This window comes from Melozone crissalis, unplaced genomic scaffold, assembly GCF_028551555.1.
Source record: "Melozone crissalis strain CALT ecotype California unplaced genomic scaffold, PUWL_Pcris_2 ptg000005l_1, whole genome shotgun sequence".
Classification (NCBI taxonomy): domain Eukaryota; kingdom Metazoa; phylum Chordata; class Aves; order Passeriformes; family Passerellidae; genus Melozone; species Melozone crissalis.
In genome coordinates, this window is record NW_026535783.1 from 64,495,756 (window position 1) to 64,518,521 (window position 22,766).

Below are 22,766 nucleotides of genomic sequence, written 5' to 3' on the forward strand. Positions count from 1 at the left end.
TCAAGGCTACCATTAATATAATAATCTCAATCACAGATATCAAATAATTCCATGTAATCAATGAAGCAGTTTTGTCTGGGCTGGAGTTAATTTTCTTCACAGTAACCTTTAAGGGGCTACATGCTGCACCACTCCATTTATGAGCAGTTACACAGATGGCAGGTAGGAAAGGCTTAGTTGGTGGCACTGAAGCTCAAATGAGGTTGATTTATATTCAAAATATTTCAGGTGGGATAAAAGCATGACAATGTCAGGTGCAAATGAAGTAGTGCACGTTTCCCCTTCTGAACCATCCTGGATCTCTCAGCCTGCTGCTCAAATGGCCCCTGTACTAGGAGACTTGCAATGTCTGGATTCCAGTCCATTTTTCAGGCAGGTCAGCCCCAAACACTGATAACAAGGAGTCCTTGAGCAATTTCTGTGTTGCTTGATAGTATCCAGAACATGCAATTCTATGCTTACAGGACTCATACACATGGACAACAAAAGTGCTTCTGATTTATAGGTTTTATACCTTATAATCTGAATAACTAAATAAAACAATGGAGGCTCAAAGGAAAACAGGGAAGGACTCTCATGGTGAAGATTTTCTGGGACTGAAAATGAGAAGTATTTTATACAATTGGAAGATGATACAGAGAAGCATGTAGAGATGGTGAGGTGGTTAAGAAAGACAGGCAGACGTGAAAGCAAGCCTTTGTAACTAATTTAAAGAGCTTGCTTCTTAGATTAGGAACTGTGAGCTGAGATTCTCTTGTTAGCACTATGTGTCAACAAATAACACTGTAATTTACAGGACTGCTTTTGTTCCTGCATCTCCCCAGTCCCAATGGAGGATGTCTCAGCTCCATAAATGGCAGCATGTTAACTTGCCTCCTCTGCCAAGAACTATGAGTTGTGCTGGGAAAAAAGGACAAGTGACTGAGCGGGTTGAGAGCAGAAGGAATATGCAGTGACTTCCCTCCCCAACAGGTCACCTCAACCCATGAATTCAATGCACAAAGAGCCACAGGGTGCCATTCATATTTGATCCTGTGCTCCCTGATTCTTCATACAATTTAAGAGTAAATGGAGGAGATGCTGAAAGGGGACAATTTTAAGCTATGTGAATCTGAACCAGAAGAGATTTTGAATTTCAGGAGGCTTTATGTCTCCCTTTATGGCCAGTGAAGTCACATGCAGATATGGAAAATCACAGTACCTGACCTAAAACCTGCCTCTGGTTCTACTGTGTGATTTGGATGCAATTTTGATATATTAAAAAAAAAAGAAAAGAAAAAAAAAAAAAGAAAACCAAACTCATCTCTCAACTTGTGGAGATGAGAGGACAAATTTTACCTGTGAAGTAAAGGATGCAGGGGGTAGTTGTTGATGTGCTATGAACTGTGGTATCAACTGCCTGGATACAAATACAGCTCTATCTCCTGTGGTCCTCATCCATAAAACACAGAAATGCTAATGTGTGTTCTCACCATGGTGGTGCAGCTGTAACACAGAAATGGCCCAAAAAGAATAATTGAAATTAGTTATAATGGTGAAGTGAATAATTTTCCTGGACTTCTGATTAACAGATTTATGGCTTCTTATTTCTGGTAATTAGGGCTTTCATCTTGAGGAATTATGACATTTCTCACAAACTCTTGAAAACCATATCATGGAGTTATTTTGATTAGTATTTTCTTACATTTTTACATTCAACTCCTATGTTCTTTTGACTTTGCAGTTTTTTATCTTTTTACATTCAAATCCTGCATCTTCTGTGTTTACTACTCAATTCAGAAACCTACAATTATTATCATGCTATTTCTTCTTGTAGTACTGTTCTTTTATCACTTTACAAAGACATGAAACCTATATGAGTGTTATGTATCTTGCAGACAAAAATTTAAATTTCTGCAGGTTGATATTTGTGAGAGTGCTGCTTAGAAGCCCTCACAAGTTAGCATATCATGTAATAGTTGCAATTCTAACAAAAATCTGAAATCAGGATTGTCTCCAACAAATTGTAAAAGAAAGAGACTTGGATATCACAGGACTCAAAAACAAAATAATCATCTTATTAATGCTATTTCTTGTTATTCATGGAAATGTTATTTATGGAAATTTCAGGTCTTTTCAACTGTATCTACTGAAGACATACTCAGGTGGCGTTTGAAACATCTGCTTGTTAAATATATGCAAAGTGAAATGGAATAGCTTTTTGGAAATGTAGTAGTATTTGAAGACTGCACAAAATGAAGGAAGAAGAATAACAAAGGATGTGGGATGGGTTTTTCATTTTTGTATGAAAACAAGTTATTGCTTTTTATTTATTTATTCAGAGTTTGGGTTTGGCTGGTGTATTGGTTGTTGGATGGGCATGGGTCTTTTGGGGTTGTTTTGTTTGGGGCTTTTTCTTAAGAAAGCCCTTTTTCAGTGACTTGATTCCAGAGCAAGTTTAGTTTAACAAAAACTTGTCACAAGCCTCACTCACACACACCAGTGCTGCAGCTGTCAGCTGCCACAACACTTGGCTTAGAAATTTGTATTGAACCTTAATTCTAGTCTTGAGAGATCCTCTGGCCAGGTGATGTACCCCAAGGAAATCAGACTAAGGTGCTGCCTTCCTGATTTCTCAAAGAAGCCTCTGTATCAGAGCCCTCAGATTGTCCTGCTTATACAGCTGCTGTGTTCATGTCCACCTCTGTTTTTTCATTCCTCCCTACATGCGGATCTTTTAAAAGACATAAATAAATGAAGACCACCTCAGCCAAAAAGCATATATTTTATCTGGAAAAAGGCCAGTTTGTCAAGTAAGAACATGCTGATTACAGAACCCTTGGTAAAATAAATCCTCTCTTCTACAGATCTCAATTAGATTTGCCTCTCTGAGAGGCTACAGAGAACTCAGCTTCAGAATAATAAGCACAGGATGACACATTTTAAGTCATAAAATGTTCATTTTTTTTTCCAACACCTGAACTGGTAGCAATGGAGAAAGCACTATAATTTCTTATCTTCTGCCCTCTTCATATTTTACAGTTTTCACAGTTTTCCCTTAATTCATTATTCTACAGCTTATAATCTCTCTCCCCCCAAAAAATAGCTGTCACACCTGTGATGATAGCATCACACCATACAAATCTAAAAACAAAAACTTCCTAAAATGCAGAGGAGGAACACTTTCAGAAAGCCCCAGCACAAGCTTCACAGATTCACCGCTTATGCAGAAACCTGGCCTCCTCTGCTCAATCAAGGCACATCTCCAGAATTCTTTAACAGGCTGCAAACAATGAAAGGTTTCCAAAGAGGAGGGGTGTAATCTCAGGATAGCTTAATATTTTCCTCTGCACCACTGTTCAGAAATGCCATCCCTTTGTAGGATAGTGTGGCATTAAACACAGCCTCACAGAGTAAGAGTTCCTGGTCCTACTCCCCATCTCATCTCTTCATATTTATGTGCACCCCCAGGCACGGAGGTCGCCAGGCGTGGGTAAAGCCATGGAGCAGACAAATCACAGCAACAAGAAAGGAGCAAAATGTGCATAGATAGGTTGGTGAAAGAATACCTGTGGCTGAGATAATTTCTCAGGGTTCCCATCAAGCAGTTAAAAGCTAAAGATGTGTCATTTTTTGGGGTTTGGGTTTTTTGACCAAATTTGTCACCCAAAGGATATTATCACTCAGAACTACTTGTTCAACAGTGCAAGGTATAGTGTAGGTTGAGCTTCCCTGAAGAGCATAACGAGTTGAGCTTTATATTTTTCTCTTTTTATTAGATGATCTTTGTATTTCTGAAAAATAACCTGTGAAGATCAGAAATGACTGTTTCTGAGTACCTATAAATTAGGTAAGGAAGAAAGAAAGACAATACATACTGTCAATTCTCAAAATCTTAACCAAAGTTCTAACTTACTCAAGAATAACACAGCAATTCAATCTCAATGGTCACAGAAAAAAATATTATTCTATTTTAAGTGACTTTTACACAATATCTGCACTACTATGTACTGCAGATTTTAAATAACTTTATGTACATGGGGAGGGTTTTATAATAGTAGAAAGGGATTTTTTTTCCTTTCCTAGAAATTGTCCTGACACACCCTTTTGTTTGTTTGTTTGTTTGTTTGTTTCTTTGCATGTACTAAAATACCTAACAATTTTATTTTTCAGGTAAATTTCCACCTTCACTGACAGGTGCCTAATTTTGCAGCTTCTAGAGTAAAACTCTATTGGTAACTTAGTGCAGAAAATAAATGCTTTAGTTGTCTCTTATTTTGTAGAGAATTCAAGTGAACTTCTTTGTCCTACTTTAGACACTATGCATTTGATGTATTTCTATTCAAACCTCATTTCTTTTGGATTGCAGTGAAGCAGAAAATGGAAGCCAGACTCTCCTTACATGAGGGAAAGCTGAAAATAAGCAGTGGAAATTTAAAGTTTTACTGCCTTATTTCTTTATTCAAAGTAATTTTGACTCAATATTTTTTTTGGTCTCCCAGTAAAAACATGAGAGTGTGAACTGCATATGTATATCCATATGAGATGATGACAGGGATGAAGAAAAATGAGAAAGCCAGGAAAAATAACAGGTAGTACTGCAGGTGGAGAGGTGATTAAGTGGTAGTTAAGAAATTATTGTTTCCCTTTAATTACCAAGCAGTGGCCTGTGTGGTGTGCATGTGTATGTGTGCGTATGTGAATAAATTACTGAAGGCAATGTGTGAGCTAGTTGACAAAAATAGTCTTTTTTATTGTGTACTGATGTACAGTGGTGTGCAGTTGACTGTTTTCATGTAGAGTTACATGTGACACAATTCTTTCTCTTTTTTAGAAAAAATTGAAAAAAAGATCAGAATATTACACATTAATACAATGTGAGGAAAAACATGACCTTAAATGAGCATATGAATGTGAATATATACCACACATTTCTAACCTGAAGAAAATAGGATACTGCCTTAGCATGTCATACAAATTTGTGTTTTATGTCAGGCTCTTGCTTTTTTGCCTGCTAAACTTTATCACTCATAACTATCTGTCCACTATGAGTACTGACAGTTACTGCACCAATGGAGGTGGATAGATTAAATATAGATATAGATAAATATAGATAGATATAGATATAGATAGCTATATAAATATAGATATATACACATAGATGTGTGTATGTGTGTGTGTGTATATATATACATCCATATATAAAGTTTATAGAGAAACAGGCATATGGAGGAAGGAGGCACTTAAAATATAAATCACATAGGACCACACGGCAATAAAAAGAAGGCTTAATTTTACACCTACAAACATACATCATTTTCTCCTGCAGTTAATATAGGAACAATTTACTAATTCTGGTTATGCCAATGTGATACACAAGTGTCTGCCCATTCCTCCCCTGCCCCTTCCACCCTGATGCTTGTCTTCTTAATCAGTTGGGAAGGCTCAACCAAAAGCAGTGTTCCTTCGAGAGACAAAACTAAACATTTCCATGAGCCTCTTGATAACCCCTTAATACCACAAATTCACTGCAACAGAAAATTAAAACCTCAGCCAACTATATTCCCGGTGGAGTTGGGAATACATAAGAGTTTTAAATCCATGTCATATTAATACATAATCTTCTAGGGTGCGTATATAGGTGTTTGTATATTTGTGTCTATAAAACATACATGCTTAGATATATATATATATATATATATATATATATATATATATATATATCACAGAATCACTTGGGATGAAAAGACTTCCAGGATGATCAAATCATGTCTTTGACCAATCACCACTTTGTCAAAGAGACAGGACCACTGAGTGCCACATTGTCATTTCTTGAATACACCTCCAGGGATGGTGCTTCCACCATATCCCTGGGCAGCCCATTCCAATGTCTAATCACACTTCTGTGAAGAAATTCCTCCTAATGTCCACCTGTAAGCTCCCCAGCTGCAGTTTGAGGCCATTTACTTTCATCCTGTCTCTTGTTACCTGGGAGAAGGGGATGACCCTCATTCCACTACAATCTCCATTCAGACAGTTTTAGAGAGCAAGGTCATCTGAGCCTCTTTTTCTCCTAGCTAAATACACTCATTCCTCACCTACTCCTCAAAGGACTTAATCTCCTTCCCCAGCTGTTCCCTCATCTGGCACTTCAATGTCTCTCTTGCAGTGAGGGACCCAGAACTGGACAGCGGGTTTGAGATGCAGTCCCAGCAGTGCCAGCATAGGGGGACAGTCACTGCCCTGTCCTTGCTGCCCCGCTATGACTCACCCCAGCCAGGTGCCCTTGGCCTTCTTGGCCACCTGGGCACACCTGACTCAGGTTCAGCTCCTCTTGACCAGCTCCCCCAGGTCCTTTCCCACCAGGCAGATTTCCAGACACTTTTTCCCCAGCCCATAGAGCTGAAGGGGTTGTTGTAACCCAAGAGCAGGACCTGGGACTTGGTCTTATTGAGCCTCATACAAGTGGCCTTGGCCTATCAATCCAGCTTGTCCAGATCCCTCTGCAGAGCCTTCTTGTGGATGGACATCACATTAGCCAACCTCCAAATCATCTGGGACCTTCCCAGTTAGATAGGATTGATGATCAGTGAGGCAGAGCAGCTTGGCAAACTCCTTCTCTAGCTCCCTCAGCACCCTTGGATGAATCCCACCTGGTGGGATTCTTGTGAGAGTCTCAGTGGCTCAGCAGGTCACTGCCTCCCTCCTGCTGGACTGCACAGGGTCTGTTCTGCTCTCTGTCCCTGTCTGCCAGCTGGGGCTGGTTCCCTGAGGATAATCAGGCCTTACTGTTGAGGTCTGAGGCAAAGAAGGCATCTGAGCCTTTTCCTCATTCTTGGTTCCAGTGTTTGTCTGTGCATCCAATCAAGGATGGAGATTTTCATTGGCCCCATTTTTGTTGTTGATGTATTTATAAAAACACTTTTTATTATCTTTCACAGCAGTGGCCAGATTGAGTTCCATTTGAGCTTTCACCTTTCTAATTTTTTCTTTACATCACCAGTGACATCACTGTACTCTTCCTGAGTTGCCTGTCCCTTCTTCCCAATATATATATATATATATATATACATTGTGTATATTTATTTATTTATTTATATATTTATATGTATACATGTGTGTGTGTCTACATGTACATGTGCAAACACTAATGCAATTGAGACCTCTTAGATGTGGCTTATAGACCATTATGATCTCCTTCAGAGATCATAATGGTCTATACTGAACCTTAACTCCAGACATCCAACCCCAATTATTTGCAAGGGAAGCCTATTACCTTTGCATTTGCTCACTCTCCTTTCTGATCCACAGACCCAAAATATCTGCTGTCTTCAAATCGTGTAACTCATTTGTACAGTTGTATTAATCCCAGCCCAACTCTTTTCAGAGTATGTATTGCTTGAAAACTGTTGCTCTGTTTCAGATCTGAGAAAAAAATTGATGGGCCTGAACATTTGTCTGAATTTGAATATCAACCAGTCTGCACAAAGACTGCTGCTTCATATATATTGGTTTTGATAAAAGTGCTACAGAAGTATTATTTAAGCATCACAAACTGTGTGAGGGAGGAGGTCCACACATAAAAAAGAAGGAAATCAAAATGAAAATTTTCCAAAACAGTCTCTATACTTGTATGTCTCATTGACTGAGACAGACAGAGTCTAATATTTCATAATACTTAATTGTGCTTAGGGGATAGTACATATCAATTAGAACTGAGAAATATTAACCAGGCTTCATTCAAAGCATTGCTGAGAAGCAAATAAAATAAATATTATCTTATTTTTATGGATGAAAACGTTGAAACCAAAAGAAATACTGGGAACAAGCCAGGACCAAGGCTACAGACAACCCAGCTCAAGAATCCTATTGTCCTTTCAGCAGAGCAGGTTGCTTTATTGCAGTGGCAGCTCCAAAATTACTTCAGTTGCAGTAGTTAGCACTTGGTAGACCTACAATGTAGGCAGGCACTTGGTGTCTTAGTTTAGGAACCATGCAGCAGAGTCCATCTGTTCTCATCACTATTTTTAAAGCAACTTGTCCAGACTCAGGTAGGAAATTTAAGCCGGAGGTGGATCTAATTTCTTGGAAGGCATTCACCTACCCAGATTCTTACGCCAGACTGCTTAGCTTCCTCAAAACACACCAAAATGTGGAAAAACAGATGAGACTTCATATAAAAAATACCACATATATATGTTGCTTCCTTAGAGAACTTCATTCTTCCAATATGATCCATATGCTGTATGTTGTTTGCAGCAATGACCACTCCAGAATGACTGGTTGTAAATATCACATAATTTTTAAATCTCAGTTTAAGAGTAGTAAGAATAATTTTTGTAAAGTGTATCCTAAAGATACTTCACTTTTCTGTAGCACTGAGTCATCAAGGAGTGGTAAAATGCATAGTAAAAAGCAAAATAATCTCATATTTGCAATTGCAAGTGTGAAAGTTCATCACGGTACTCTGCTCTTTTGATGACTTTTTCTGAAGTGCAATATGATCTGCTTTTGCTTCTTTCTTGCTTCATGAAATAGATTTCCCCCAAAAGAAAAGACATGGTTCATATCTTTACATTTACCACCTGTGTGGAATTTAAAAGACCTGCTAAACATAGCAAATGAGCAGGCAATACATTTCAGTTGTGCCCAGGAACTAAGCACAAAGGTTAGATGAGGAAATCACAGGTAATATTTTTGTCTGCTTATCATCTGACCCACAGATGTTGGGTTTTAAACTTTTTTTTGGTAGCTCTTAAGAACCATTACAAATTTTATTTCTTATATGTGATTGGAGAGTGTCTCTCCTGCTAATTCAAAAATCAACTTTTCTTTGGATCTCTTCAATCCTTCTGACAGTTGTCTTTTAGCACCTCTAGAAGCTAAAGTTCTAACTTGCCTCTTAGTTTCCCAACTAATTTTTATTTTTAAGGATTTTAAACTACTCCTGAACTTGGGCTTGACAAAACTAAAATCAAGAGCAAATGGAAGCATTCTGCTCCAATAATTTTGAAGCAGTAAAAACCCATTTTTCTTCCTCCCTTTGAAATTGTAGAAAATTTGTATAAATAGTTAAGAAGTATTAAACCTCTCAACAGAAATATAATGTTATGAATGCTTTCTTTTATTTTAGTCACACAGATAGGTTTGTATAAATGTTTTGTTCTGTTACTCTTTGATGGTTTAGCTCCTACAAAAAGCCCCTAAACCACAGATGAAATCACCCACATCCCCCAGACCCCTCAAAAATTAGCGAATAATCTACTACTGTTTTATTAAACAAGGTGGTAAAAAATGTATTAATTGCAGAACATCCTAGGAACTCAAAACCCTGTACAAGCATGTATTCTCAGAACTGGATGATAGGTCTTGCCCAAAATTTTATTTGCTCTTAAATAAGAATGTATTATTCATGCAAAATGAAAAATTACTTATTCTGTTTAAACGAAAAAAACACTGATAGCTATTTCATGTTTCTTGCAGTCTGTTCCTAGAGGACTACTTTAATCCTAAAGGATCCTGTGTTCTTACCAAAGCTGTTCCCATGGGACAGAAAAGTAATCATTTCTAATACTTTACTTCAAATTACAGCACTTCAGTGATCATCACTCAAAAATCTGGAGCTGCCCATCAGCCAGCAGCCTCCTAATCACACATCACTTGTCATCACTTCCAGAGCAATCTGGACCACCCTATCCCTGTCCCTCACCCTGTTTTTACAGACCTCTTCCTTAGAGAGTCAGTCTTGTTTGAAGCAGCAGGCTAGTTCCATTCAGATAGTCTGTTTGAATGGAAAAACCAAGAGTATTTGCTCTTTTGTCATCTTCCTTTGTCTTCTAATTTCAACCCATGTGCTCTTCAGAGCTCCCTTATGTACATTTACAAACGGAATTGAAGAAATGGGACTCTACCAAAAAAATAATCACAGGCTCCTCTTCTTTTCCTCCCATTCCTTTTCCTCTACTATTGAACTGCCATCCTTTTTTCTAATTGTTTTCAAAAAGGGAACAGGAAACAAGGTGATCAACATTTTAATACATGACTTGGCTCACACATGATTATTTTTTATACTGAGACACTCTGAGCAAAGATCAGACCTCCTGCTGTAAGAACATTCTAACACGGGTTGTTCAGTGCCTGTGATAACAACTACATCTCCAAATTGGTCAGACACAAGCAGTGGCACAGCCTTAAAGCATTGTCTCCCATGTTCTCATTTACACAGAAAAGCTCATTTGTCTAAGAGGATTACTTGTTTTCATAGCAAAACATCCCAAAGTGCATCAATTACACTGGGAACAACTCAGCTCTGTGAACTGCTTAACCATACTGCTAACATAACCAAGGCTGCATTAAGTGAAACATATATTATTGCTGATGTAAAAACAACTTTCATAACTATAGTCTTTTCCTTAGGTGCCATTAAAAAAACATTCAAATCTGTGCTACAGCAAGTCTACCAAAGCCTAAACTGACTAGTTTCAGATGCAGAAAAGTAGATCTAGCATAAATACATAAATATGACAATTGTAAACATGAATTAATTTCCATGAAAGCAAAAAAAATCAAAAGGCAGGGAAACATTTTTAAGAAATGTAGTTCTTCCTACTGCATTTCAGAATGAGAAGTTTGGACAGTATACTCCTAAAACATTATGAGAATCTCTGGCATAATGAACAGATGAAAGCTCAAAAATTCTCTGCCCTTTCATAGGGCACAAGCTGCAGCAATGCACATGTTCTGCTTCTTCCAGTGTACCAGATGTAAATTCAAAACCAGCACACACAACTGAATATTTGTGCCAGTTTAAACCTTGGCTCGCTTTCAAAGGCGACAAATTAATGCCAACATTTTACTCATGTGAAACCCACTCATTACATCTTGCACTGAGACCACCAGTGGAGCCACCATTTGGACATGGTTATGCCAACCCACCCATCCTTATGTTTCTACATGTGAACGTTCCTGAACATCACGGAATAATGAATGTTCTAAGGCTGGGGTAAACTGAATCAAAACCATTCATGAAAAGATACCATGTACATGCCTCACAGCTTGCCTGCTTTCTCTCAGACTTCTCTTTCCATCCTAGGAATATGAACTGCTTTACCCCATGCCCCACAGTGTCTTTCTGCATAAAGTCTCTCAGTCCATAGCTTGCCTTTCTTCTCTTAGTCTCTCTTCTTGCTTTCCACCATCTATTTTTCAGAACACACAAAAAGAGCTGTAGTATAAGTGTGACGTATATGGAATTCTAAAAATAAATTGTAACCTGAACTGGTTCTCTAGCAATTTCATAGTGGTAAAAAAACCCACTACAATGTATTTAATTTTACTGAGGTTTGAGTTGGTGTTTTAAATCAGTTTCTGAAAAAGGATTAATTGTGTCATGGCATTTTTTGAGCAAAACAATGTATTACATCAAAGACAAAACACTGAATATTTAAATTTTTCAAGGTGTCCTTTTTTGTTTTTTTCATGAAAGAAAAAGAAATTTTTTTTCTCAACATTTTTTGCCAAGTCCAAATGTATACGAACAACACCAGCTGAAGGTACAAGCCAGATTTGTGGGGATAGGCATTCCCTCTACTGTACTGTTACTTCTAACAGCTGTTTTGGTGATGAGGAGCCAAAGCTCACTCATGGAAAATATGAGTTCAGCAGTTTATAATCCTAAATATAGGACATTTTCCCCACATGAATAAACTGCACCAAAAAAACAACAAAAAAAGGCCAAAAAAAAAAAAAAGAAAAAGAAAAGAACGCCCAGAGAAAATCCCAATCATATTCCAAAGCAAAGCAAAACAAAACAAAAATGACTTACTGTCTTCTTCAACATTTTGACGGCGTAAGGTTTCTGGGTCCCTTTCTGCCTGCATCTGTAGACAATGGATGTAGCCCCACTAAATTTAAAATAATAAAAAAAAAAAAAAGGAAGAATAGTTGGGTTGTACATACAACTCTTTGAATTTGTCAATAAACAGAGTTGCCTACATTTTCTATTCCTCCCAGTTTGGGCAAAACTATCTCATTCTTCCCCACAGATGCAATAAACCCTCCCCCCCCAAATCCAAGAAGTGTCAAATCCCCTCTGTATTCCACCAGAGCACTTCAGCAGTCACTCAGCCAACAGAAGTTGCAAGAGTTTATCATCCTTCTTGGCCACACCTTTTCTGTCTCACAGCTATCCCTGGATGTTTCTTTGGATAACCAAGTCACCACATCTTGTCTTTGTTAAGGCAACACACCTGCAACAATAATATTGTTTTGGGGGGGCCTGCTCACTAATTGCTGATGACAGCAATGGTGAAACAGAAAATTTTTGTGCTGCTCCTTGCCCACTGGACCAAAAGACCAAATTTGGCACCAAATGGAGGAGGCAACATTTTAGGTTAATTCAGTGGAAACTGGTGGGACTTGTTCACAGCAAAAGTGGACTGAGCTTACATCTTTCCTTTGCCTTCAAGGTGTAACTATTTGAATGTGAGAAGTCTGAGCACTCATAAAATTATGGCTGTGCTGGATGGAAGGCACTTCTCTGAGTGCATAGTTGGGGCAGATGGTCTCCAGAGGGAGGGTCAACTTGTGCTTTTCTTGTTGCTGTCAAGGAAGGGCTCTGTACTCTGTGAATTACTTTAAGAGAGGTTGTAACCTCTGGTAAGCTCATACTGGTTACAAACCATCCAGATACCTTTGTATTCTACCCAAAATAGATGCACTGAAGCACCATCACTGAACTTAAGGCATTTTTGGAAAATTCCTTCCCTCAGACCCACTCCAAGACTCAGCACTTCTAAGTAGCTGCATATTTTTAAGGTAGAGGGGACTGCAGTTGTCATATATGACCTCCTGAACAACCAGCGCAGAACCACAGCAGCTCTGCAGTGAACGAATTCTCATGCATACCAGATGCCAAATTGCACTGCAGATCCCTCTGAACCAGGAGAAACCCATCTCAGTGAGTCTACAGGAGACAACCATGACAGGAGCAGCTTCTTTTTTAAACAGTAGAATGGCATAGCCATGCTTGACCATAGGAATAAAGCTGTGGCACAAGGTTCATTATTATAGGTGCTGCACAAAACTGCCATGGGTGCCCTGCTCTTCTCCCTCCTCAGCATGGGCCAGACAGGTGCCATACAAGGCTCTGAGTAGTAGGCACATCCCTGTTTTCATAATTTCACGAGTGAGCACAAGAACTGGCAATTGATTGAGAAGATTTATTTCAGAAAGTCCTCTTCATAAGGAAAGGTCACCTGTGGCAAGGGTTGTGCAGCTCAGTCATCTGAGGGCTTCTCTGCACCACATATAAATTAATCTTCACTTCATCTCAAATGCTAAAATGATTTGTCTCTCTTCAAAGTATATTGATAAACGTGTGGGTGTACTGAGAGCTTCAGTGACTCCCAGAATCATTACAGGAATTTAATTAGATCTCCTCTCCTTAGCCAAGTCTCCAAAGACTCTATTTAGCAAGAAGAAAAAATATACCACATTAAAAAAACCCTCACATCTTTTAAATACAACAAAACTGTTAAAAGATAGAATTCTAAGAATGTGCTGTGATAAGGTTTATATCTCCAGTACTTCACTGCAAGATTGCAATGGGGAAGTCAGTGCCAAAACTGCAAATCATTGATGTACCCTGCTTCACATACACAAGTGCAGGGCAAACATTAAACTCATTCGTTTACATATGTCCTTACAAAGTAGGCAGCAAACTTTCTAGAAATTATTGCATTTGGGTGAGGGCAGAATTAGAGAAGGTATTTAGCAGCAGCTATTAATCCAAATAAAGAGATGATAATTCCTGTACAAATCTCTTGATGCTCACTGCTGCTGTGGCAATGGAAGGCAGACCCTGTCTCTCAGTAAAGCTACTGTCAGTGTTTGCATCAACAGTTTGCAAAGTCTTCCATGTAAATAAGAGCCTAGCCACTAGAACACCCCAGATTATTTCTTAGTGATGAGATGGACATCTCCACCAGGAAGGGAAGATAACATCACTCCACCTTTTACAGTTCATTTGACTGTACCCAAACCTGGAAGACAGGCAACATAATGCTTGAAAGAGATGTAAGACAGCCCAGAGAGATAATCCAGTCGAGCAGTTTCACATCAGGCTCATTAGCCAATATTCAAAACACAAACAAAGGTGCTACTTTGGAGTTTACTCTCTATTGTACAGATTTCTGCATATCCCTGCAGTCCTAATTTGGTGTAAAATTGATGACAAGGCATGGCAAGACTTGGGAACACTTTGAAAGATTTTGCTTCTGATTTACATGGCTTTGCCCAGCTCTCACCAGCCAGGAGAGAAAACACCTAACATTAGCTAACAACCGGCTCTGCTCCTCTTCCAGGCAGAAACCAGTACAGGAAATCAGGAACAGGATGGCAATCTGCTCACACCATGTCTGAGGCTAAACAGCAGAGAGCCATTACTAGTATGGACCTGATTCCTTGCTTCTTTGTTGGTAACAGGGCATCTTCACTCCTTCACAGTTTAAAAACAAAAAAAAAAGGTAGTGAGGAGTGGGGAGGAGTGGTGCAAGCAGAAATCAGCCTATGGAACTAAATGTAAATGCACAAACAGAACTGCCTCATGTAAATCTAGGTGGTTTGCTTTGCTTCTTTCTTTGGCTTCCTGCTGGAGCTTTCTGCTGAATCAGCACATCCAGATTTCCCAAGTGACTGTGTGACTTGGAAGGTCACCAATTGGAGCAATTCAAGCTTTCATCATCAAAGAGCAGTGGGAAGACACATCTGCAAGATTCTCATGTGAAGCTGAAACATAGAGAGCTGCTAATTGTAACCTCTTGCCCCTACCCTAAGTTTTTTGCAACATCAAACCTTGACTGCCATCACCCCGCTTCTGAGAACCTCCTCTTGAATTTGCATCAACTGAAAACTTCATTGATATGTTTTGTCAGACTGCACAAATGTACCGAAACCAGGAATCCTTGTGGCAACATGCCACTTCCCTTGGAAATGGAATTCATGGCCAGACGGGCAGACCTGCACCCTCCCAATGTCCCATTCTCTGCAAGGGGTGTTTGCCTTGTCTGAATGATAAATGTAAATACTGCTATAGAAAGAGATCGCCCATACCTCAATGGTTAAGGCACTTATTTGATAAGAAGCAGACAACAGCACTAGAGACTATTTAATCCAACCCCATTAACAGTTTAAATGGGAGTAACAGAGAGGGCCCTGAGCTCAAACAGCTGATAATCACTTGCAGAAGTGCATTGCAGAGTATGACTGACAAGTGACCCATTACCAGTTCAGGCTAGAAACCAGAAATCATGTCTCCCACATTCCACAAGATTACTCACTGTACTGTGTTTGCCTATTTAGAATTGATTCGGTCAGCTTTTGCCTCTTTGCATTTAGTGAATATAGACAAATATAAATGTCTTTGCATACACATTTATATGCAATACTTATTATATATATTTGTGTTTGTAAGTCTGCATTTATTTACTTCTAATCAAAATTAGGCTTAAAGGAGCATCCAGCAGCAAGTTTTTTGCACCTTTGCCTGGAAACAATCTACCTGAATTCAAAACATAATTTATTTGAAATTGGCTGGAATAAGAAAAATAGGGGGGAAAAAAAGGGAAAAAAAAAAAAAGGAAAGGAAAAAAAGGCATATTCTTGTATTCTTGAAATGTTCAGTTGGCAAAGTTAGAGAATAGTAATTAGAACTGTTGAAAATGTTGCCATTCTCCTTTGCTCTCATATGTATTTCAGTCTGGAAATCTGCTTAATGATTCTGTTAAAGATTTGCTTTTAAAAGCCCAGGTATAACTGTGATCATGCTAAAGAAGAAAAGCAACAACAAGAGATCATTTTATTGTGAAGATGCCAAATGCTTTACTACAAAAATGTGTTTATATATATATATATATATATATATATGTATTGAGCTCAGAAAAAACCTGAAAATCATTTATACATCTTTACTGTTTGGTCATAATGCACAACAAAAACACTCACTTTTGTGATGCCACCTACAATGCAGACAATGGCAACACATAAGAAAGCTCATTATGTCCTGTGCATGGAATGTATCACAGCTGAGGCACACACAGCCCAGTATGAGCACAGAAATAGTTTTCCTGAAGTACAATACTTCAGTGGCATGACAAATTCAGTCACCATTTAGTCAACCAATGTAATTGTGTGCCACCAAATACATCAAAATAGAGTCAAATTCAATAACTGACCTCTGCATGTGTGTTGTCCAAGACATGATTTTGAAAAGTGCTTTTAAAATATTTAAAATGTGCAAAACCTTCTGCCTCCTCCCCACCCACCTCTTAATATACAATTGGTTGAGCATTCTGGATTATTTTTATTACTATTCTCAGGTGTTACTGAGCTTTCAATGATTTCAGAAGGACACTGTTTTAAAGGCTGGGCAGCAGCACCACAGTGCCCTGCCTGTGCTAAGGATTCCAGACAGCAAGACTGAGAGAAAAGGCATGGCCACACCTCAAATAGATGCAGTCAAAAATAGTGGTGTCAGCACAGATGGAAGGAAGGCAGGGACGCCCAGAAGGGGTGTTAAAGAGGTGGAAGTGATCAGCAGAATTTGCACATAAAGGAGAAAATGGAATTTGCAGGATCCTGCAGTGGAGCCTGGCAGAGAGAGAAAATACAAAACAAGAAAAGACAGAATTTGACCCAGTTTGGAAAAAGCATTTCTTCCCTGAAACCCACAAAAAGCTTCTGCCTCTGAAACAGGAAAGGCAACCAAAATGAAATGCAGCCATATGTTTACTTGGCCACAGGTAGGTAGTAAAAGTAAATTCCTCGAGCTGCAGCTTTTAAAATAAAATTACACTCATCGGCAGTAATTTCACTGTAAGAAGGAAATTCAGTCTTTTCAAAAGTAGGTCAGCATTTCCACACCATGCCCACTCATCCTGGTTTTTATATTGCCTTTGAATCAACTCATTACAAATACAGTCCTCAATTTAATCTCCTGTAAATTTCATTTGGATTAAATTCCTTAAGTTCTGGATTGATTTTTTAAAAATAAATTAGTTTGTGCTTCATGTAGTCAAGCAATAATTACACAATCAAGTTTGTCCAATAAAAACACTCGAAAGAATGATCAGTCCCAAGAAAAATGTACCTGGTACAAAGCCATGGAAATCTGTGCTGCCAAAACTGCAGCAAGAGATCAAAGTCCATTATAGGTTTCCACAAAGAATACTGATTTCTTTGTACAGTTTACAGAAGTATAAAGTTAAAGCTCATTAATTTACATTTTCTTAGATATAGACTAAAAGAGCAAAATGGATTTATAGAAATGAAATTACTATTCCTGAACTTCCAAATTAAACATTCTGTTGAAGTTAAAAGACTGGACGGAAAAAACAAAACTAAACAAAACAAAAATGTTCAAAACCAAACAAAAATAAAAAGAAAAGAGAAAATCTATTAACAGTGAGAGGAACTAAAATTAGTTTAAGAGTGCATATTCCATGGTATTATTAATATTGCCTTCACTTTAAAAAATACATTCCTGTAAATTTGGAAATTCTCACAACTTGTATTTCATGGAGAAGTATCAAACAAACTCTTTTTTACAGTAATCTAACAAACAATTCTTAAATTATTCAAATCTAATCTCAAAGCTTCTTCTAAATATCAATATCTACATATACAGGGCTTGCAGGCAATTGCAAACCACTGCAGCCATGCCTTTTCTCTCATTATTTCATGACTTGTAAACAGAATAGAAAATTTCACGAAACATATATCATTTAGGAGCAGCAAAAAGCCTTGGATTCCCACATACTATGAGGAATAAAACAAATCTTTAATGAAGGCAAGGTTAGTGGGAAAAATGTACATGGTTCTGAAAAGGAAATCTAATTCCAGAAATTGTGTTCCAGAGTTCTGGCTGGTTTGATTTTTAGAATGCTGAGTAGATTTTCTAATATTTGAGGTGAAAAGACTTTTCAGCAATTGTTTAGACTGGCCTCCAAAGGCAATGCAATAGTCCAAAAAGATATTTTTTATATTCAGCCTTCACCGCACTCAGCAGATAAAAGGAACCTTAGACAAGCACAACAAAGGACCTACACCATTAAAAAAAACCCCAAACTGTAATCAAACTAGTGCTTGCCAATATTCTTGAACGGGTAAATGCCACAGATAACAGTTTGTACAACTATAATTCTTTAGACATGGGGTAGGTTGGCTGCTGAAACAGACTAATTAAAATGCAGCAGTTCAAGCCGCTCCTGCTGCGGTGGCTGGACCAGCAGCTGATAATTCCTGCTGGGACTGCAACAGCACATTTCTAACTTGCTTCCAAAGAAGCTCCTCCCTCAAGTACTGCAGGAAGTTTATAGAGGACCTCTATAAAAAGGACCTCTATCCCACAGAGAGGCTAAAAACATTGTTACACCTGGATGTAGTGTCTTTTTAAACTGCAGGAATTCAGTTAGGTGTCATGTTAGCTTCATCCATATTAACATTAGATAAGGGTTTTCTCACAGTCACAGACAGATGCTGTGCACAGATATGATGTGACTGGCCTCCCTAAGTCCCACACAAAGCCTGACAACTGAAACTATCCAGAGAACTCACCCCTCCTGGGAATACATGTGCCTTGTTTAAAACACCATTTCAACCCCTACCTCATAAGCAGCACTTTCCTCCCCTCCTCTTAGAAGATCCTAATGAAGAATAAACATTATTTATTTAAACTTTATGAAGAGTGCATGTGAGGAGAAAAGAGTGCTGAGCAGTAAAAACTCTGTAAAACCTTCTGTGTTACAAGCATTCCTTCCTGGGCCACTGCAGAATTACCTGCCTGGTTTATTTTCCTGGTGACATATTCCTTCACCAGGAAGTATTTTGAACAGTCTGTAGTATGAGCAGATGTCAACACCATTGATTACTGCTCTTCATGACAATCTCCAGATGCAGGAGGCAGACTGGACTTCACACTAAATGACAACATGTGGCAGCATGAACATCCTTGCACGTTGCCTCTGGTTCCCCTGGTCAAGGAAGGGAAGCAGTGAGGAGGTTATGGACTTCTAACAGCTTGCTCTGTACATAGGAAAGTCATCAATTGAAATCAGACAGGGAAAAATTAATGGTTGTTCATGTCTGCACATTTAAATCTAGCTTTGAACAAACTTTACAACCAGAAAGTTTAGGTCTAGGCATTTTATGGATTCTGAAAGCTCATGTGCCCATGTGTCTCCTTAATAGCCCTCTTTTTGGTAAGTTACAAAGTTTTCTCCTTGGAGGTTTGTGTTGTCCTGAATCATCAATTCCTATGCAATGTCTTCTCTGAAATAAATTGCTTTTGCCAAGAAGTTTATGTTCAGTGGCAGCCCAGAATGCCTTAGCACAACACAAAATTTGACAAAAAAAAAGACAACAAAGAAAATTTTAATATATCACAGATTCAAAAGTTCTTGGGCTCTTTTTAGCTACTACGTATGTTTTCTTCTTTAAACCTCGTGGGACAGACATTTCGAATCATAAGCTATAAGAGTGAAAGCCAGGCAATGCAAAATAATTTGAAGGAATGCATAATATTTGACAATGCTCCCTAAATTAACAAGTTCTATAACATATTGCGTGTATTCTGATCATATTTAAATATATTCTAAAAAGATAAATTGAAATAGCTAATTTTCCATAATAGAGAGGTCTTTTAATCTGCTGCTTCTAGTATTTTTGTCACAGTCAGAAAACCCGACAGGGCAGGTTTCAAGTCACATCCTGTCTTCCACCAGCTCTTCCAGCTTCAGTTCTGGTGGGTGGGAAACACCTAAACAGGTCTAGATCTTCCTTAAATGCTGGATTTATTCTACATGCACAGAGGAAAAATGCTGCATCAGTCCTCAGCTAACCCGCAGAGGCCATGGAGCCCTCCCTACCAACCACCCCGGTGCCAGGCACAAAATGGACAGAAGCTGGGATCACCACACCTTCCTTGTTAGGGACACATGCACACCATGCAGGACTGCAGTGGGATGTGCCTGGCTGCCAGGTACCCTCCAGCCAAGTCTCTCCATCACTTCCAGTTCATCAACAGGATTGGGGAGAAGCTGGTGGGGAGCTTGACAGAAAACATTTTGGGTGTAGATGAGGACAGAGAGATCTCTTACCAGTTTGTAACATGGGCATAATTGACTTGGCTTGGAGAAATTAATTTTAATTATTGATAATTATAAATAGAGTAGAAATTGGAAAGAAAAATCTTACATTAGGACATATTTTAACCATATTATCTTCAGGCTTGGAAGGGAATGTTGTGCTTTTGTGGTGTAATTATTTATGTGGCTTTTACTTTACACTGGTGTGTACAGCCAAGTCTAAGAACATTAATGCTGCACAAAGCACTGTGTGACAGGAAGGATCTCTCCCTCTCCACTGCACAGGCAGAACCCACAGAAACATGGATCAAGCAGCCACTGTGAGGGGGTGAGGTTAGGCCATGAGCTCTGAAGACAGAAAGTCAGATGGGACGTCCCAAATGTGTCTCAGGGAAAGAAAAATACCAACGACAAAACCACCACCGCCAAAAAACCCCAATCAACCAAAGCCAGTGGGAGCCTGTGTGTTCAGTTCCAGAAGTTCTGTGTTTCTGCTGGTCAGCAACAGTTCTGCTCATTTGTCTTTCTTGCTCTCTTGCTGCTCTTTCTGGTTTTGGTGCTTTATAACTGGACCACCAGAGACCATGGGATTTGAAAATGGAGTGTTTGGTGCTGCTTGTGTGAGATGGAAGGCAGCAGGCACAACAAAGGCCATGGCTAGTAAGATGGGAGGCCCTGGGAAGGATTTTGTGAAGCAGAGAAATGTTACAAGACAAGAAGAACAGAATCTACAGAATCGAAAGCCTCTCATGGTAAAGCTGTGGCCTGTGTCTGTTTTCACTCCCTGAGTTTTGTTTGTCCTTAGTTGCAGCCGTGCATTGTGAGCAGCTGGCCTGGCTGAGCTCATCTGGCCTTGGAGCTACTGGGGCAGAAGCAGCAGAGGGGACCAGCAGTGACTCCCAGCCACTTGTGTCACCGAAGCTGGGAGTTCCCTTGGCCAATGGCAGTGCTGGCCTTCAGCACAAGCACCTCTGGCACCATCTTCAGCAGCTTCAATTCAAAGTTAAGGGGCAGCCTCTTGCAAAGCCTCCCTCCAGCTCCATCCTCAGAAGCCTTCGTGCCAGCAGGGACTCTCATTCTGGAGCTGTGCAGGTTAACAGGTCTGAGCTTACAGGCTGCAGGTTTGACTGGCTTGCCCACATTCCCTCCTGAAAAGCATTTATGTAATTGGCAATTTTGCATGGTCACATCTTCTCCAGATCTTCCTGCAATATCAAGATGGAAGTTTTGACTTCCAGAGCTAAATGAAGCTTCCAGTTCTTTCTGCACCAAACATAAGACCAACTTCCAAACCTGAAGCTCTTTCTTTCCTGCATCAGCTGTCACCTGGAGCAATGATCTATATAAAAAACCCCATTTTTTGTAGGAATGTCTTTCTGTGTTTCAGTTCAACAGACTCCACCTAGTCCATACCCCCCTGCCCACAATCACTCTGAAGAACTGCAGGTGAAAACTATGATATTCTTCCCAGAAGTTCCCTTCTTCAGCACTCTGTGATGAACATCACCAACTCACTAGGGACATCAGGACTCTGACTCAAATATTCTCACACCTGCTCTAATTGAGCCTTTAACCTTTTAAAGATCCCAGCTTTTTCCACACAATGTTTTCTTTGCTAGTATTCCCTACTAATTAAAGTACTTAACTTTTTCTTCTTTTTTCTCTTCCCCACCACAGTTTTAAAATATATTGTTTAGTAAATTTAATCAATAATGCTCCTTCAGCTTCCTCCCTTCTCAGTGCTACTGCTGTATATGCTGTTCCATGTTGCCTTTTCCACTTTTCCTGAAATTCCAATTTTCACCGTTCTATACTTTGACAGCTCCTAGTGCAGCTAAACCCACAAAAACTTCAACAGGGTGCTAAGAAGCTCTTCTCAGTAACCATGATCACAGACTATCTTGATAATTAATCACACACATCTGCAGGCAAGTATACACTGAATTGTTCTCATGACAGTGTCACCACTACTCAATCCTTGAAATTAGGGAACTCTTTTTACAAAGTATGAAATTGTTGTTTTCAAGGAGAAGATTCCAGAACTTCTCATCCATGAACATCTTTCATCTTTTCTTTAAGTTCTCTACACCAGTCACTGATCAAGGCAGTATTTAATTGGTGATGCTAGAGAAAGGCTGCAGTTTCCATTTTTAAAAGACTGAGGCTTTTTAGTTGTCAGAGCTGATCTGTAACCCAGGATAATGAATCTCATCTAATCTGTGTCAGTCTGTACTCCTCTACATAATGAACTCAGCACAGTAGTGTATTAGATGTTTGGAAATAAATTACTTTCGTGTTCTCCCCATCATACTGAAACTTCAAGCACAGCGTACTCCAATGACATACCTGAAGGAGTACATCCATACTCCATTTTCAAACTCCACTGGAATGTAAAACAGAATTGCATTTAGGCAGTATTTAAGACATAGTCTGTTCAGGATTCACATGTTCACATTTTAAAAAGATGTTTTTAAAAAGGCTCTGTGTTTATCTTCAGAGAGTGACTTAAAACAAAACATGCAGTCATGTTTATGTCCATGTGCTGGTTCATGCTCTTGTAAGCCCTAAGTGGGTGACAGCCATGCAGATCAGCTGTCCATGCCAGCAAGTGGCTGCTGTGTGCCCTGCACAGCAGCGGTGCCCAGC

At 39.1% G+C, this 22,766-nt stretch overlaps 1 protein-coding gene across 2 annotated transcripts in view; it reads right to left on the reverse strand.

Moving 5' to 3' along the window:
* The window catches only part of CAMK4 (calcium/calmodulin dependent protein kinase IV), a 137,051-nt gene that overhangs the window by 67,409 nt on the left and 46,876 nt on the right, over positions 1–22,766 (reverse strand). For both annotated transcript variants that reach the window (XM_054283275.1, XM_054283265.1), the window contains exon 2: positions 11,804–11,882. In XM_054283275.1, the coding sequence (XP_054139250.1) occupies positions 11,804–11,882 (79 nt within the window). The remainder of the gene's footprint in view (positions 1–11,803; positions 11,883–22,766) is intronic.